Here is an 18,001-nt window from a genome sequence, read left to right on the forward strand (position 1 = left end):
CTTCCTCCATAGTCCCGTCCGTCCTCTTCCTCTATAGTCATGTCCGTCCTCTTCCTCCATAGTCATGTCCGTTCTCTTCCTCCATAGTCATGTCTGTCCTCATCCTCCATAGTCATGCCTGTCCTCTTCCTCCATAGTCATGTCCGTCCTCTTCCTCCATAGTCATGTCCGTCCTCTTCCTCCATAGTCATGTCCGTCCTCTTCCTCCATAGTCATGTCCGTCCTCGTCCTCCACAGTCATGTCCGTCCTTGTCCTCCATAGTCACGTCCGTCCTCGTCCTCCATAGTCACGTCCATCCTCGTCCTCCATAGTCACGTCCGTCCTCTTCCTCCATAGTCACGTCCGTCCTCTTCCTCCATAGTCACGTCTGTCCTCGTCCTCCATAGTCACATCCGTCCTCTTCCTCCATAGTCACGTCCGTCCTCTTCCTCCATAGTCACGTCCGTCCTCTTCCTCCATAGTCATGTCCGTCCTCTTCCTCCATAGTCACGTCCGTCCTCTTCCTCCATAGTCACATCCGTCCTCTTCCTCCATAGTCACATCCGTCCTCTTCCTCCATAGTCACGTCCGTCCTCTTCCTCCATAGTCACGTCCATCCTCTTCCTCCATAGTCACGTCTGTCCTCTTCCTCCATAGTCACGTCCGTCCTCTTCCTCCATAGTCACGTCCGTCCTCTTCCTCCATAGTCTCTGTGAGTTGTCATCCATGGTGAGTAGTCTCTGGAAACAGATGGTGTTGGTGGTCAGCATGTGTTTTCTCATTGGGCATTGTTCAGTATTAATGATGTAGATCTGCATTGTTGATGAGTGACGAGGGATTACTTTGGGGGAATCTTTGTTTATTAATAAAGGACGAGTCATGTGATGTGGGTGACGTCTTTATTTACTAATTTCATTATTTCTTTCTGAATGAGCCCCCCGGGGTATACGTACCCTTACACATTCATGTGGGGGAGGTAGCTGAGAGCCCTCTTATTTGAAGGGGGATTCCAATATGTCCCCCACCAGGAGACCCCCCTGGGTCAGGGTTGTGGGGAAGAGGTCCTTTACAAGATACACTCCCCATATTGAAGACACATGGCCTGGCATGGTTTGGGGGAGGGGGTGCGTGATCTGGGGAGGACCCCAGGCCTTCTTTCATTGTGTGGGCTTCCCCCATTTATATCTATACCAGACTCCCATCCAGGATAAGGGTCTGCTATGTATTTGTAAGGAGGACCCCACACAGTCTTGTTTTTGTTGTGGAAGTTCCCTATTACCATGTATCCCAGGCCGCTCTATTTACAAACTAGACTGAACCGGGTACATTTGGCTCCTCAATACCTCTCACTATCACCAACTCCAATGTACTGACATCATGGCTGCTCTCAGACCCCCCCACCAGGTATAGGGACCCCCTGTGATGTCTGCAGCTTCTGACTCTGTATTTAGCCTGTTGGAGCTTCATATACACATATCTGTCTCCAGTCAAAGGACAAGAAAACAAGGATTTTCCTGATATTACAGACCTGCAAGAAACACAACAAACACTAAGTAACCTGATCTACATGTTCCATCTCCCACTGAGAGCAGCCCGTCTATTACCCCCTTATATCCCCCCCCCCTAATATTATACAACCAATACAGTCCAGATAATTCTCTGCTATCCATCTACAGAAAAAACCACATGACCCCACCAATGAGGATGGAGGAGGACCAGAGTCACATGACTGAGAGGATACTAAACCTCACCCTGGAGATCATCTACCTGCTGACCGGAGAGGTGAGGAGGATTCTGGGAGGTCACATGACATCACTTATCTCTATTAATAAAACACAGACCTGACCGGAGAGGTGAGAAGGATTCTGAGAGGTCACATGACATCACTTATCTCTATTAATAAAACACAGACCTGACCGGAGAGGTGAGGAGGATTCTGGGAGGTCACATGACATCACTCTTATCTCTATTAATAAAACACAGACCTGACCGGAGAGGTGAGGAGGATTCTGGGAGGTCACATGACATCACCCTTATCTCTATTAATAAAACACAGACCTGACCGGAGAGGTGAGGAGGATTCTGGGAGGTCACATGACATCACTCTCATCTCTATTAATAAAACACAGACCTGACCGGAGAGGTGAGGAGGATTCTGGGAGGTCACATGACATCACTCTCATCTCTATTAATAAAACACAGACCTGACCGGAGAGGTGAGGAGGATTCTGGGAGGTCACATGACATCACTCTCATCTCTATTAATAAAACACAGACCTGACCAGAGAGGTGAGGAGGATTCTGGGATTCTAACATGATATTCCTATTGGTTCCTCAATACAGAGATTTCCTCCTCTGAAGTCAGGTGATCATATGACCATCACAGTGCCTCCATGTGACTCCCTAAACCCTGAGAGACACAACATGCAGAAGATTCTAGAAGTCACCAAGAAGATGATGGAGCTGCTGACAGGAGAGGTGAGCGGTGCCGGGAATTCTGGGACATTCTCCAGTAACAGACAAGGGATGTGTCTGGATGGTGACTGTATCATTGTGTGTGTCAGGTTCCTATAAGGTGTCAGGGTGTCACTGTCTATTTCTCCATGGAGGAGTGGGAGTATTTAGAAGGACACAAGGATCTCTACAAGGACGTCATGATGGACAATCAGCCGCCCCTCACATCACCGGGTAAGAGGAGACTTTATTGTAAAGGAGAGAGCAGTACGGAGGATCCACCTAGATCCCCCATCATCTGATAAACACATAGAAACAATGGATTCAGTCAGTGTGTGTGTTTCCTACAGATGGATCCAGTCATGGGAACCCACCAGAGAGATGTCCCCGTCCTCTGTATTCCCGGGATTCCCCACAGGAAGGTCACACCATCCCTCACCATCATCAGGTAGATGAGGAACAATCACTGATAGTATCATTAGGATCTGTACATTATCTGCATTGTTACCATTGATGGCATTTTTATTATATATTCAGAGTGGAAACCTGAGAGATCCTAAAGTTGGGGTTAAAGAAGAGATAAAAGAGGAGGAGGATGAGGATGGGGGGATGGAGGAGTCAGAGCTTCTAAGAGAACACAAAGATCTGTACCAGGACACCATGGTGGAGTCATCCAGCTACAGGAACCCCCCAGAGAGATGTCCCTGTCCTCTGTATTCCCGGGATTCCACACAGGAAGGACACACCATCCTTCAGTATTACAAGGTTGGTGGGATGGAGCATCTAGAACATGGACTTGTGGAGACAATGTGTGGAGTTTTTATATGATCTTATATTTTACAGATGATATTCTCTCTCATTTCCTTGATTTAGAGTGGAGATCCAATCGATATAGAATTTGAGGTGAAAGCAGAAGAAGAAGAGGCGTATGTGAGGGATGATCAGCAGTCTATGGAGGAGGATGGAATAACGGGGACATTTATAGAGGAGGACACTCCTACAGAGATCAGCACAGGTGGGTCATGAACACTAAATCCATTCCTCCACCCATACTGCTCACTGATTGGTCCAGAGTAGGGCGGGGACTGGGTGATATCAGCCTGTAATCCCCTGGTCACTTTCCTGAGCTGTGTTCCCCGTCCTGTATTCCTGGATTTCTCTCGGATAATCTTCCTTCTCTGTGCTGCAGACACAATTTATGTCTCTAGACTGGATTTATGGAGGTTCTGGGGTTCAGCTGGCAGGAAAATTCTGATTCATGGGCGTTACTTGACATAGACACCTGGGACATGTGATTTGGTTCTCCTTCCCCATGCTCGTGTCTAGTAAGATCTCTGACAGAACAATTCTCCCAGGGTTCCTTGCTCTGTGGTCTGCTGGCTGTGCCGGGTGGAGGGATATGTCTGTAGTGTCTCAGACCCAAGTCACTGAGTGCAGTCTCAGGAGATGGGAGGCAGCGGTGTGGGATCTCTGCAACTTGTCTACAGTAAACATTTAATCTTCCACTGATTACTGAGTACCAATATTATGAGTCCTGACCCTTACACTGTATAATTTATATTGTACATTACATACTCCTGACCCCTGCACTATATACTCTATGTTGTACATTACATACTCCTGACCCCTGCACTATATACTCTATGTTGTACATTACATACTCCTGACCCCTGCACTATATACTCTATATTGTACATTACATACTCCTGACCCCTGCACTAGATACTCTATGTTGTACTTTACATACTCCTGACCCCTGCACTATATACTCTATGTTGTACATTACATACTCCTGACCCCTGCACTATATACTCTATGTTGTACATTACATACTCCTGACCCCTGCACTAGATACTCTATGTTGTACATTACATACTCCTGACCCCTGCACTATATACTCTGTTGTACATTACATACTCCTGACCCCAGCACTATATACTCTATGTTGTACATTACATACTCCTGACCCCTGCACTATATACTCTATGTTGTACATTCCATACTCCTGACTTCTGCTGTCCCCCTCCCCCCACTGCTATATATACACATAATATAGATTCTCTTTTGTTCCCCCCATTTGCTCCCAGCTGGACATTTTATATCGGATGATGTGATTGGAGCACAGACTTTTACATGGTGATAATAATGTGATAACATCCTCCAACTTTGGACCCTTAAACAGAAAGTGATAATGAGGGAGGAGTCAATACCCCAATGATGGTGGTCTTCAGGATCAGTCCAGTCTTCATCTTGGTTGTTCTCCCCCATCCTCACTCTCTGACCTCTGGTGGGGCTCAGCCCCGCTGTTCTTCATGACTAAATCATGGACTAAATAAGGAAGTGCAGTACTTCTTGTGTTGGGAAGATGGCGATGAGTGATAGAGGGGGTGGGGACCTTCGTCCTATAATCCCCTCATCACTGTCCCTCCTATAAAAGACAGTTCTGGTTGTTTCCTCACTCTCTGACTAAGGTCCATGAATAAAGAAATGACCTGGTAGGAGATCAGAGGAGCCATTTCCTAGTTCCCTTGAGGGTGGAATTGTAAGCTCCTCAGAGACCAAGCTGCCTGATGTGGGCGGAGTCCTGGTTTGGGGGAACCAATCAGCTCCTGTCTAGTAATCCTCTTTGTCTTTGTATTTTAGTCCATGGCCGGGAGATGAGGAAAACCTCTGAGGATTGTCTCACTTTGTCTCCAGACTGGAAAGTAGAAGATGAGGACATCACACAGTATAGTCCAGGAGAAAACCCGGCTCCCTCCAATGTCCATCCGGCACCACCCAGTGTAGATTTCTCGTATTCTGAGGAACCTCAGACTGTGCGGGACCGGGCCGGCCTTCCAACAGGGAAGAGATTCTCCTGTACTGAGTGTGGGAAGAGGTTCTGTTCTACATACCATCTTAATGTGCATAAAAGATCTCACACGGGGGAGAAGCCGTATTCCTGTCCTGACTGCGGGAAATGTTTTTCACAGAAGTCCATTCTTTACACACATCAGAGATCTCACACAGGAGAGAAGCCGTATTCCTGTCTTGAGTGCGGGAAAAAATTTTCACAGAAGTCCCATCTTTACATACATCAAAGATCTCACACAGGGGAGAAGCCATATTCTTGTCCTGAGTGTGGGAAAAGTTTTTCAGATAAATCCAGTCTTTACAGACATCAGAGATCTCACACAGGAGAGAAGCCGTATTCCTGTCTTGAGTGCGGGAAATGTTTTTCACTTATATCAAATCTTTACACACATCAGAGATCTCACACGGGAGAGAAGCCGTATTCCTGTCCCGAGTGCGGGAAATGTTTTTCACAGAAGTCCCATCTTTCCAGCCATCAGCGATCTCATGCGATGGAGAAGCCACTTTCCTGTCCTTAGTGAGGGAAATGTTCCTCACTGAAGTCCTGTCTTCCTGTACATCAGGGGTCCCACACAACCCTGGAGGTGTATTAGTGCCTTGAGTGCGGGAAATGTCTTCTAGATGAATGTTGCTGGACATCCCAGCTCTCATGTGGGGAAGAAGCACACCCTGATATACACCTCAGATATACTCCATGGCTGATCTTCATCATGGAAGAAACAGTTCATAAGGAGATCAGAGGTCCCCAAAGACATGGATGAAGTGTGGGACCGGGTTGGCCATTGATAGCAGAAAAAGAATAAAAATGGTGTCATGACCTTTCATTGGCTGAGTACATTTTGTGGTGGGAGATTTCACAAACATTTAGAGGTCTATTTAAAAAAAAAAAAAAAGATTTAGTTGAACGAATGTGACCGGCGTTCGCCCAGCTGGGATGAATATTGGCCATATTTTATTTCATACTCTGATTTTCTTGGCTCCATCTAGTGGCCATAATGCAGTATTGCACTACTTTTACTGATTGAGGTATTTCATGAATAATACCTCATTATGGTCACTAGATGGAGCTGACGGTCATAGGAAATCAATGTGTTACATTTTTAAATATACATTTTTATCATATTCGTCCAATGAATTTTCTTTGAGCAGACCCCTTCATTTCCTTCTTCAGGCATGGATTCATACTAACAGCACACGCCAATTAGGCCACAACATGCTATTATCAGACCACCCATTATTTGCCTCAATCTTCCTAGGCCGGGTATCCATCCAAATACCCCGTCCCACCCATTACCAGGGACATCCTGTTTAATTCCTGAGGACAAGTCATGTAAAGCCTTTATGTGTGATTGTATAGAGGTGGCATGATCACTTACATTCCGTCACAATGTTCCCAACCATGATCATTGTTAAGCAGTAAATCATCTATAGTCACTGGATTCTGAAGAACAGCTTTACGGGTTCCTTGGAGGTGGAGTAACAGTTCCTGCAAAGCCATAGAAGTACGATTCAGACTTTTATCCAGACTACATACAATAGATCCAACTAAACTAGTGTATTCAGCTTTGGAAAGCAGTGTGATGTCTGATATACAATCTTCTGATACAATCTCAGTCCTCCTTCTTGATCTTAGATCCTTCTCCGTAGCTTTAGGATGCTCAGGCAATATCATACTCAGACGGCTCCAAGTACAAGGCCCTCCAGTAATATTCCTGGAATATATGAATATGTGGGATTTCCACAAGAAAACAACCATCCTAAAGGTAGTGTGACCTGTGACTGTGGCTGGGCTGTGATAGAACATGATGACAGCTCATTGGGTTATGTACTGAACTACATGTTCTATTAGACGTACAGAAAATCCTGTCCTGAGGAGATCGGGTTGTGTGATGTGGGCCATATGGAAATCTGAGATCCCAACACCGGGGAATCTCTTCAGAATCACACGTCATATTGTAACACATCTCCTGGGGGAACATTCAACGTTTTCATACCAGTCATATATTCCCAGCCTTTATATGGACCTGGACAGTTCTGACAGTCCTCATACAATTATTATTATTATTATTATTATTACTACGAGTTTATATAGCGCCAAAGGGTTTGCTCAGCGCTGTACAATAGGGGGGGACAATACATGGCACAGTACAACAAAGACAGACAGCGTACGAGGGGTAAGAGGGCCCTACTCTTACGAGCTTACAATCTAGGAGGGAGGGGGTAAAGGTACAGTAGGAAGTGGCTGGGGGGGATGAAGTGGTAGGAGGAATGAGGGAGGATGGCCGTTAGGTGGGGTAGGCTTCCCTGAAGAGATGGGTTTTGAGGGAGCGCCTGAATGTGAATAGAGAAGGCGACAGTCTGATGGATTGGGGCAGTGAGTTCCAGAGGATGGGGGAGGACCTGGAGAAGTCCTGCAGTCGTGCATGGGAGGAGGAGACCAGGGAGCAGGATAGAAGGAGGTCCTGTGAGGAGCGAAGGGTACGGGTAGGGTGGTACCTGGTGATCAGATTGGTGAGGTAGTCAGGGGCAGTGTTGTGAACGGCTTTGTAGGTCAGGGTAAGGAGTTTAAATTTGATGCGTTGGGCAATCGGGAGCCAGTGGAGGGAGAGGCAGAGGGGGGTGGCAGAGGTGGAGCGGGTGGTAAGGTGGATGAGTCTGGCAGCTGAGTTCAGGATGGTCTGGAGCGGGGAGAGCCTGCACTTGGGTAGGCCGGTGAGGAGGGAGTTGCAGTAGTCAAGGCGTGAGATGATGAGGGAGTGTACTAGAAGTTTGGTGGTGTCTGGGGTGAGGAAGGAGCGGATCTTGGCAATGTTGCGAAGATGGAGCCTGCATGTGTTTGTCAGTGATTTGACATGCGGTTGGAGGGAGAGGTTCGCGTCAAGAATGACGCCAAGGACTTTGGCTTGCGGGGCGGAAGTGATAGTGGAGTTGTTGGTGATGATGGATAGGATGGGGGGGGGGGGGTGTTGGCAGGGGGAAAGACGAGAAGCTCGGTTTTGGAGAGGTTAATCTTGAGGAAATGTAGCGACATCCAGTCTGAGATGTCATATAGGAGGTGAGTGATGCGGGCGGAGATAGTGGGGGTGAGGTGAGGGGTGGAGAGGTAGATTTGGGTGTCGTCAGCGTAGAGGTGATAGTTGAAGCCGTGAGAGTGTATGAGTTTGCCCAGGGAGGAGGTGTAGATGGAGAAGAGAAGGGGTCCAAGGACAGAGCCTTGGGGGACCCCAACAGAGAGGGGGAGGGAGGGGGAGGTGGCACCATTGTAGGTGACACTGAAGGAGCGTCGGGATAGGTAGGATGAGAACCAAGAGAGAGCAGCATCTCCGATGCCAAGGGAGAGTAGTTTATTAAGGAGGAGGGGGTGGTCAACTGTGTCGAAGGCCGCAGAGAGGTCCAGGAGAAGGAGGACAGAGTAGTCGCCCTTGGCTTTGGCGTTGAGTAGGTCGTTAGTGATTTTGAGGAGGGCAGTTTCAGTGGAGTATAGGGGACGGAAGCCGGACTGTAGAGGGTCAAGGAGGTTATTGTCAGTAAGGTGGGAGCTTAGGCGATCGTAGACTAAGCGTTCAAGGAGCTTGGAGGTGAGTGGCAGCAGGGAGATGGGTCTGAGGTTGTTGGGGTACGCGGGATCCAGGGAGGGCTTATACAATGACATAGATGGTCCATCATCCATTCTTACATCAGTATCATTAGTCATTACTCTGAAAATGTCCAACAAAACCGAGGTTGGGGTGGGAATGGCCATCAAACATGTAGTTAAATGATCGGCAGCATATCTGACAGACAGAAATTGGGAACATTCATCACTCTCAGTACCATATAAACCCAGACATTCTCTGATTGTTTTAACAGTTCACGTGGATGTGTGCGTGGGACAAGGGTCAGTCTTATGGGGCTGCGGAAGGGCCGGATCTATCCTGATCTGGGGGTGCAGTAGAAAAAAGGTGAGGGGCATAATGAAAATAGTGTGACAGAGGTGCATGGAACTGGTATTCCCTGTTCATTTGGTATGTTTCTGTACTATGGAGTCACAACCTGGAAATAATATGACAGGTAGTGCAGAGAGAACACTAGTATGTATTAGCATGATAAAACAGAGCTTGTGTCCCTATCAGAGTCCTTTCTTGCATCAGGAGTCCTCAGAGTTTCCCCTTTACGTCACGGTTCTTTTGAGAGTCCTCCCTTGCATCAGGTGTCCTTACCAGTGTGTCCCTTATATAAAATGTCCTCATCAGAGTGCCCCTTTACATTAATTGTCCCCATCAAGTGTCATGGATCAGTTGTATCCTCTCTCAGAGATCTGGGAGTATAAGTAAAATCTGGGGGTACAAAGCCCACCCCAGCACCCCCTAGATCCGGGCCTGGGCTATGGATAAATGTACATCAAGTCCTGCAGGTGATAATAATGTACTAATCACCCAAATCGGGAGAAATACAATCACTGTAAGACAACCTATTAAAAGGAAGATATTCCAGGCGGTTTGTGGATGCAAAAGTATGGACATCTTGATTGTTATCGGTCCGTCTGTCTTCTAGTGGAACTATCGTCTGCTTCTCTCTCTAACACGTCTGCTTCAGGGTGTTCAACACCTTCTTTTGTAGTGAACACCTCCGGTGGAAGAGAGTCCAGGACTTTCTTTACCCTTGACACATGGATCCAGGCCTGAGAATCTGCGGTCAGAACTGCTGTACGGGTCACGGCTGTTATCACTGTGGGCTCCCCATAAGGTGGGTCCAGGACCTTGTGCTTATGTACGGCTTTAACAACCACATGGTCTCCAGGCATGAAAGGATGTGTTGGTTCCTGTGAGCGAAGCAGAAAAGAAAGAGATACATCACCGTAGATGCCATTCAAAAGCCTTATACGATTCATCACATATGTTTCTTGGATCAGCTCTAATTCTCCAGGAATAATCACCAGCAGACCTTTGGTCCATGGGGTAGGAAATGGTCTATTAAAATTTCAAAAGGTAACAATTTAGTTGTTTTGTTTGGTGTCATCCTGATTTCAGCCAACACTGCGGGCAGATAAGTCTCCCACTTAACAAATGTACCTCCAGTAGCTTTCCTCAACTCCTTGATTGTCCTGTTCATCCTCTCTACCATTCCTGAACTCTGCGGGTGATAAGGGATGTGAAATTTCCATTGAATAACCATTCATTTGGCTACATATTGAGTCACTTTGGATGTGAATGATGGGCCCTTGTCTGAATCAATCACCAGAGGGCATCCCCATCTTGGAATGACTTCCTTGCACAACATTTTGGCCACAGTGGAGGCATCCTCTTTGTTAGTGATAAAAACCTCCGGCCATTTTGAAAATGTATCCAATATAACCAGCAGATACCTCTCTTGTTAGGCATGTGTGTAAAATCAATCTGTAATTCCTCAAAAGACCCCGTGGTGGAGGAAGATGGTCATGTTGGCCATACTGATATCCTCTATTATTGTTCCTCAAATAACACACCTAACTGATCTTGCACCCGTTGTGACATATTCTGTATACAAAATGCTTTTTCATTTCCTGCAAAGTCCTCTGCCATCCTCTGTGCCCTATGCCATGAAACTGCTATAAGCACCGGTGCACTGTGCTGAGGTATCCCTATGATCCCCTCTTTGGACATCAGACCATTCTGGTCCAATGTCAAACCTTTGTCTTTCCAATATTGAATAACCTTTAGTGCCTGTGTACTGTAATTCTGTGAGTAACTGTTGTTCCGGGAGCATGGGCGGCTCTAACATAGTCAAAACAAGGCTGGCAGACTCCTGTGAAGACTGCAAAGCAGCTTCCTTGGCCGTACAGTCAGCCAATGCATTACCCAGAGCTATGGGGTCATGTGAAGATGTGTGGGCTTTACATGTGATACCAGCAATAGTATGGGGTTTGTGTATGGCTTCCAAAAGATCATTCACTAAAGATGCATGAGATCCCCTGCCAAATCTTGCCAAAATCCTGCACTACATCAAATGTGTACTTGGAATCTGTGTAAATGTTAACATCTTTCCTTCAAATAATTCACAGACACAGGTCAGGGCTATGAGTTCTGCAGCCTGTGCTGAGGGATAAGGCAGGGCTTTGCTTCCCATACCTTATCTGGGAGTTGAACGACCGCATAACCTGCCAAGTAGACATTGTCATTAGGTCTTGTGCATGAACCATCTACAAAGATATCAACATTCCCTTCTACTGGCTCTTCCAACATGTCAGCTCTGGGAGTAATGTCTTCATGTATAACTGGAACACAATCATGTTCCTCGGGAGGAATGTCAGATTCTGACTTCAAACCAAGCATGCCATTTAAAACAGCAATTGGTCCTGAACTTGGAGATGAGTATTTAATAGATACATGAACAGTGGAAGTGAGAATGACCTCATACACACTGGCTCTTTGGGCTGTCATGTGTTGTGTGGGAAGATTCTTCAGAATTTGTAATACATGATGTGTGGTATGTAACACGGTGTTATGTCCCAATGTCATAGCCATAGATGCCTCCACTCCCATTTTCTATCCCTGCATGACTGCCTGTATATATATAATTCCTAACTCTGGTGTTGTCAGATTTCATCCTGCCTCTTCTTTCCAGACCTTCTTAAATCTTTTTAGTTACTCCATAGTTGATTCCTTGCTGCTCTGCTTACAAGCAACTGCTGTATCTAGTGACTGCTTATCTTTCCACAACCTCTGCATTTCTGCAGCCAACTCCTTCCACATCTGTTCCCGACACGGTAGTTATCCATTCATAGTCCACAGCCAGTTTAAATGGCTCATGAAGCTCATAAATAGCAGCACATTGGTCCAATCCCAACCTGATTCCATATCATATCCCAAAATTCCATCGATGATTATCCTCATGTCCTGTTGTGAACATTGTTGCCCCTGAGTTGCTCTTTTCAAGTAGTTAATGTCAGCAGTGGGGTTTTCCCGAGGATCAGGACAACCCTTTATAATGTCATTAACGTCATTAATTTCCATTGGCTCTATCACCACATCACATCCCACAATGATGGAAGGGTAAGCTTGGGTGGCTCCCTCGTCTTCTGCATCTTTTCTGGACCTCATATAATACTTACCAAATTCTTCTGAATTATCCTGCTCCGGCCAACTCACCTCTCATGTTGAATCTTCTGACATCTCACTTGCTGTGTCCCTCTCCTGTACTGTCTGCTCTTGTAACATAGATTTCTGTCCGCCTGATTTCATTGCCTTGCTTACTACCTTGCCTTTTTTACTTTTCTCCATCTTGGTCCTGGGCAACGGAGCAGTCACAGTTTGCTGCATCTGGTCTAATGTCCTTCCCAATGTAACTTTTGTTTCTTTCCACTCTTTATTAATTTCACGCATTGATAAACTTCAACCTGACTCTTCTTCTGAAGAATCTTCCCCATCACCACTGATCACTGCCAAATGGCCTCCTTCATCAGTGGGAGACTCTTGGGGCAGAATGTAATGCATGTCTCCTCCGATTATGTGACAACAAATAATCCTCATCCTTAGGGAGCTGAGGATACAGCTGAATATAATCAGGAAGCGCAGTGTCAGGCATCAAAGTGCCATAAAAAGGACCATTACTGTGTTTAGCTACTGGGGCAGAAGGGATTGGTGTCAGGTGCTTATATCCTGGGCCATACTTCAACCAATTCAATGCTCCCTCTCATATATTTCATATCCCACTCAGGATCTGGACCAAAATAGAGAAAGTCAGTTTTATCCCCTAAACATATCCCCTTTATCATATCCATGTGAAAGTCATCATTGTACCCATCTCTGGGAAAAGGACTGGCACTCCCCATGGTTGAACTCCACCCCACCAAGCTGTCCACTCATGGGACAACACAATTCCAAGGTGACACTCAGGTAACATATTCTTTACATGTCTCATTAGCTGGTAGTTGGGATTTTTCTAGAGATGATCCGTCTTCCTTAGTAAATTTCTTTAACAGTTTTCTTCCTCTGATTACTTTACACGGTGGCTCCGGAGGGTCTGGGTACTTCCCCTTACCTTGGGAGTTTCCCATCATCACTGCAAAGCAAAGAAGCAATATTATGTGAGCTGGCCTATGTGTTTCTCTCCCGGTGATGACTCTTTGTGCCGGGTGAAGCTGGACTGAACTCACATAGAGCTCCGACAAAATTCTTCTCAACTGCACAAGTGCTTCAAGGCTGAAAATCACCTGGACAGGTACACCCCCTATTGTGACTCCTTCAGACTGTCACCATGCTTTCACCTATCCCAGGTCAATGGAGAAATCTCCTCGCTGAGTAGATGGGACGTCTCACAGTCCTACAGAGACTTAGAATACATCTACTGAACAGTTTCTCTAGTTACAAGCGTACATAATCACTGAACACACTACTCTGTATGATTGTATGGAGGACATACACACATTTCTTATACATCAACCTAGGTTCTGTTTAACCCCGCGAGCTCCCAAAGCTCCAGAGAACAATTGCTCATGCTACCGCAGCACAGAGGCTTGGTGGAGATAGGGGGCGATCAGGGCAAACAAAGACAAAAAATGCTCACTTACCTGCGATGGCCGATCCTATCCCACTTCTGACACCACTTCTGTCAGGAACATCAATTTATGCCGGCCTCCTCCTCCATACAAACATCCAGTTCAAAGTACTTTGGGAATAATACAAGTCAGACATCTGGATGTGTGATGCAAAATGTGACTTCTTTATTATTCATCAAGCTTTAATAATAAATGAGAACGCGGCATATTTCAGGCGGTTTCCATAAAGCACCAATCAGAATACAGAATAGAGATTTCAGTAAACTACTCCATGGCGCGTCATAACAGAATTACAACAGGATAGTGACTTCTGTGATTTCTATAAACAAGAAATGTGTGCATAGATACCAGCATTCACATCCCACAGGAACATCTTGTATGTACAACAAACCAGTTAGTAGGCACAGAGCAAAAGTGAGTGAACTATTAACCCTTTCATATAGTAGGTGGAGCTAATTACTGATTCTTAGCGCCATCTAAAGAACAAATAGGGTTTTTTTTTGTTTAAAATCAATGGTTGGTTTAATCCTGAGGTGTTATTCAGTGTATGTTCATTAATATCTACTGTGCTCATAAATGTAGCTCCAACTAGTGGCCATAGTGAGGTATTGGTTCCAAAATGCCTCACTCAGCAAAAACCGTTCAATACATTATGGCCACTAGATGGAGCCAATGATCATAGGAAATCACTGTGTGAAATAAAATAAGACCAACATGTGACATGGCTGAATGAATGCTGGTCATATTAGTTCATCTATTCTCTAAGTGGGGTGGTAACTATTGGGCCAATCCCTTTTACAAACCACACATAATATCGCCCTTCAAAGTGAAAACAGAAACGATTTGCACAAAATCAAATAGAAATATCTTCCGGTGGATCCCCTCTACCCAGACCCCATATGTAGACATAGAACAACAAGTTGTGTTCCCTCTCGTGCCGCACTCCTCCAACCACCCAAACCCACACAGAAGCAAAGGGAAATAATGAGAGGAAAGTTCCCCCCTAGTTTGGGGCGGAGTTCTCCTTCCCTCCTGTTGGGGGATGGGAGAAGGATGGACTGAAGACAGAGAGACGCTTCGGGGTCACCACTGTTCTGTAGAGCCTTGAAATGAAGGACATCAACTTCAGAAGTTCTTGTTGTCTGTGTAAAGTTCCCCGATAACGAGATCTGGGCTCTCCCGGCTTCTAGCTCTGTAACCCGCTATATCATTATCAGGAAACGCAACTCCGACACCCAAGAAGGGCTGAAGTTGTGTCCTTCATTTCCAGGATCTACTGACCACTCTGCACCCCGACATTTACTGCACTTCATCCATGACTTTGGGGGCCTCTCATCTCCTTATCAACTGTTTCTTCCATGATGAAGATCAGCCATGGAGTATATCTGAGGTGTATATCAGGGTGTGCTTCTTCCCCACATGAGAGCTGGGATGTCCAGCAACATTCATCTAGAAGACATTTCCCGCACTCAAGGCATTAATACACCTCCAGGGTTGTGTGGGACCCCTGATGTACAGGAAGAATGTACTTGAGTGAGGAACATTTCCTTCACTCAGGACAGGAAAGTAGCTTCTCCTCCATGTGAGATCTCTGATGTTTGGAAAGACTGGACTTCTCTATAAAACATTTCCCACACTCAGGACAGGAATACGGCTTCTTCCCCGTATGAGATCTCTGATGTGTGTAAAGACTGGACTTCTCTGAAAAAAATTTCCCACACTCAGGACAGGAATATGGTTTCTCGCCCGTGTGAGACCTCTGATGTCTGTAAAGATGGGAATTCATTGAAAAACATTTCCCGCACTCAGGACAGGAATACGGCTTCTCACCTGTGTGAGATCTCTGATGTATGTAAAGACTGTACTTCCCTGAAAAACATTTCCCACACTCAGGACAGGAATATGGCTTCTCCCCCGTGTGAGATCGCTGGTGTGTGTAAAGATTGGACTTCCTTGTAAAACATTTCCCACACTCAGGACAGGAACATGCCTTCTCCTCCGTGTGAGATCTCTGATGTCTGTAAAGATGGGACTTCCTTGAAAAACATTTCCCGCACTCAGGACAAGAATACGGCTTCTCCCCCGTGTGAGATCTCTGATGTCTGTAAAGATGGGACTTCTCTGAAAAACATTTCCCGCACTCAGAACAGGAATACGGCTTCTCACCCGTGTGAAATCTCTGATGTCTGTATAGATAGGACTTTGTTGAAAAACATTTTCCGCACTCAGAACAGGTATACGGCTTCTCCCCTGTGTGAGATCTCTGATGTTTGTAAAGACTGGACTTCTCTGAAAAACATTTCCCGCACTCAGGACAGGAATACGGCTTCTCCCCCGTGTGAGATCTTTTATGCACATTAAAATGGGATATATAATGGAAACCCTTCCCGCACTCAGTACAGGAGAATCTCTTCCCTGTTGGAAGGCCGGCCCGGTCCCGCACAGTCTGAGGTTCCTCAGGAAACGAGGAATCCGATGGTCCATCTACACTGGGTGGTGCCGGATGGACATTGGAGGGAGCCGGGTTTTCTCCTGGACTATACTGTGTGATGTCCTCATCTTCTACTTTCCAGTCTGGAGACAAAGTGAGACAATCCTCGGAGGTTTTCCTCATCTCCCGGCCATGGACTAAAATACAAAGACAAAGAGGATTACTAGACAGGAGCTGATTGGTTCCGCCAAACCAGGACTCTGCCCACATCAGGCAGCTTGGGCTCTGAGGAGCTTACAATTCCACCCTCAAGGGAACTAGGAAATGGCTCCTCTGATCTCCTACCAGGTCATTTCTTTATTCATGGACCTTAGTCAGAGAGTGAGGAAACAACCAGAACTGTCTTTTATAGGAGGGACAGTGATGAGGGGATTATAGGACGAGGGTCCCCACCCCCTCTATCACTCATCGCCATCTTCCCAACACAAGAAGTACTGCACTTCCTTATTTAGTCCATGATTTAGTCATGAAGAACAGCGGGGCTGAGCCCCACCAGAGGTCAGAGAGTGAGGATGGGGGGAGAACAACCAAGATGAAGACTGGACTGATCTTGAAGACCACCATCATTGGGGTATTGACTCCTCCCTCATTATCACTTTCTGTTTAAGGGTCCAAAGTTGGAGGATGTTATCACATTATTATCACCATGTAAAAGTCTGTGCTCCAATCACATCATCCGATATAAAATGTCCAGCTGGGAGGAAATGGGGGGAACAAATGAGAATCCATATTATGTGTATATATAGCAGTGGGGGGAGGAGGGAGAGCAGAAGTCAGGAGTATGGAATGTACAACATAGAGTATATAGTGCAGGGGTCAGGAGTATGTAATGTACAACAGAGTATATACTGCAGGGGTCAGGAGTATATAATGTACAACAAAGAGTATATAGTGCAGGGGTCAGGAGTATGTAATGTACAACATAGAGTATATAGTGCAGGGGTCAGGAGTATGTAATGTACAACATAGAGTATATAGTGCAGGGGTCAGAAGTATGTAATGTACAACATAGAGTATATAGTGCAGGGGTCAGGAGTATGTAATGTACAACAAAGAGTATATAGTGCAGGGGTCAGGAGTATGTAATGTACAACATAGAGTATATAGTGCAGGGGTCAGGAGTATGTAATGTACAACATAGAGTGTATATAGTGCAGGGGTCAGGAGTATGGAATGTACAACATAGAGTATATAGTGCAGGGGTCAGGAGTATGTAATGTACAACAGAGTATATAGTGCAGGGGTCAGGAGTATGTAATGTACAACATAGAGTATATAGTGCAGGGGTCAGGAGTATGTAATGTACAACAAAGAGTATATAGTGCAGGGGTCAGGAGTATGTAATGTACAACATAGAGTATATAGTGCAGGGGTCAGGAGTATGTAATGTACAACACGGAGTATATAGTGCAGGGGTCAGGAGTATGTAATGTACAACAGAGTACATAGTGCAGGGGTCAGGAGTATGTAATGTACAACATAGAGTATATAGTGCAGGGGTCAGGAGTATGTAATGTACAAGTTATATAGTATAAGGGTCAGGACAGTATTAGTATTCTGTAATCAGTAGAAGCTTAAATGTTTACTGTAGACAACATGTAGAGGTGAGCTGGGATTAAACCATCAAGAAACAGGTTAGATTGGAGGTGAGCAAATCCTTGGACAGAGGGGTGGCGGTGGACGTGGTATACTCGGACAGAGGGCTGGC

General features: G+C 45.8%; 2 protein-coding genes across 2 annotated transcripts in view; one reads left to right on the forward strand and one right to left on the reverse strand.

The window, feature by feature from the left end:
* LOC149437784 (uncharacterized) overlaps positions 1–18,001 on the reverse strand; it is an 82,274-nt gene that overhangs the window by 10,738 nt on the left and 53,535 nt on the right. Inside the window, exon 4 of the mRNA XM_089660607.1 lies at positions 15,385–16,128. Within this exon, the coding sequence (XP_089516733.1) occupies positions 15,385–16,128 (744 nt within the window). The remainder of the gene's footprint in view (positions 1–15,384; positions 16,129–18,001) is intronic.
* On the forward strand, positions 1,667–7,136 carry LOC149437785 (uncharacterized). Its single transcript, XM_089660605.1, has 5 exons — positions 1,667–1,762; positions 2,324–2,458; positions 2,545–2,668; positions 2,785–2,882; positions 6,921–7,136. The coding sequence occupies exons 1-5, from the start codon at positions 1,667–1,669 to the stop codon at positions 7,134–7,136; spliced, it is 669 nt and encodes a 222-aa protein (XP_089516731.1).

The sequence above is a fragment of the Staurois parvus genome, unplaced genomic scaffold, assembly GCF_062004578.1.
Source record: "Staurois parvus isolate SC_StPar_1 unplaced genomic scaffold, SC_StPar_1.0 ptg001254l, whole genome shotgun sequence".
In the NCBI taxonomy this organism is placed as follows: Eukaryota; Metazoa; Chordata; class Amphibia; order Anura; family Ranidae; genus Staurois; species Staurois parvus.

What these genes read in the sequence shown, in the direction of transcription:
- LOC149437785 (XM_089660605.1), top strand. Translation starts at nt 1,667, where the DNA reads ATGACCCCACCAATGAGGATGGAGGAGGACCAGAGTCACATGACTGAG. An exon ending in TCTACCTGCTGACCGGAGAG is followed by an intron (nt 1,763 to 2,323) that starts GTGAGGAGGATT and finishes TCCTCAATACAG; the next exon opens with AGATTTCCTCCTCTGAAGTC. An exon ending in TGGAGCTGCTGACAGGAGAG is followed by an intron (nt 2,459 to 2,544) that starts GTGAGCGGTGCC and finishes TGTGTGTGTCAG; the next exon opens with GTTCCTATAAGGTGTCAGGG.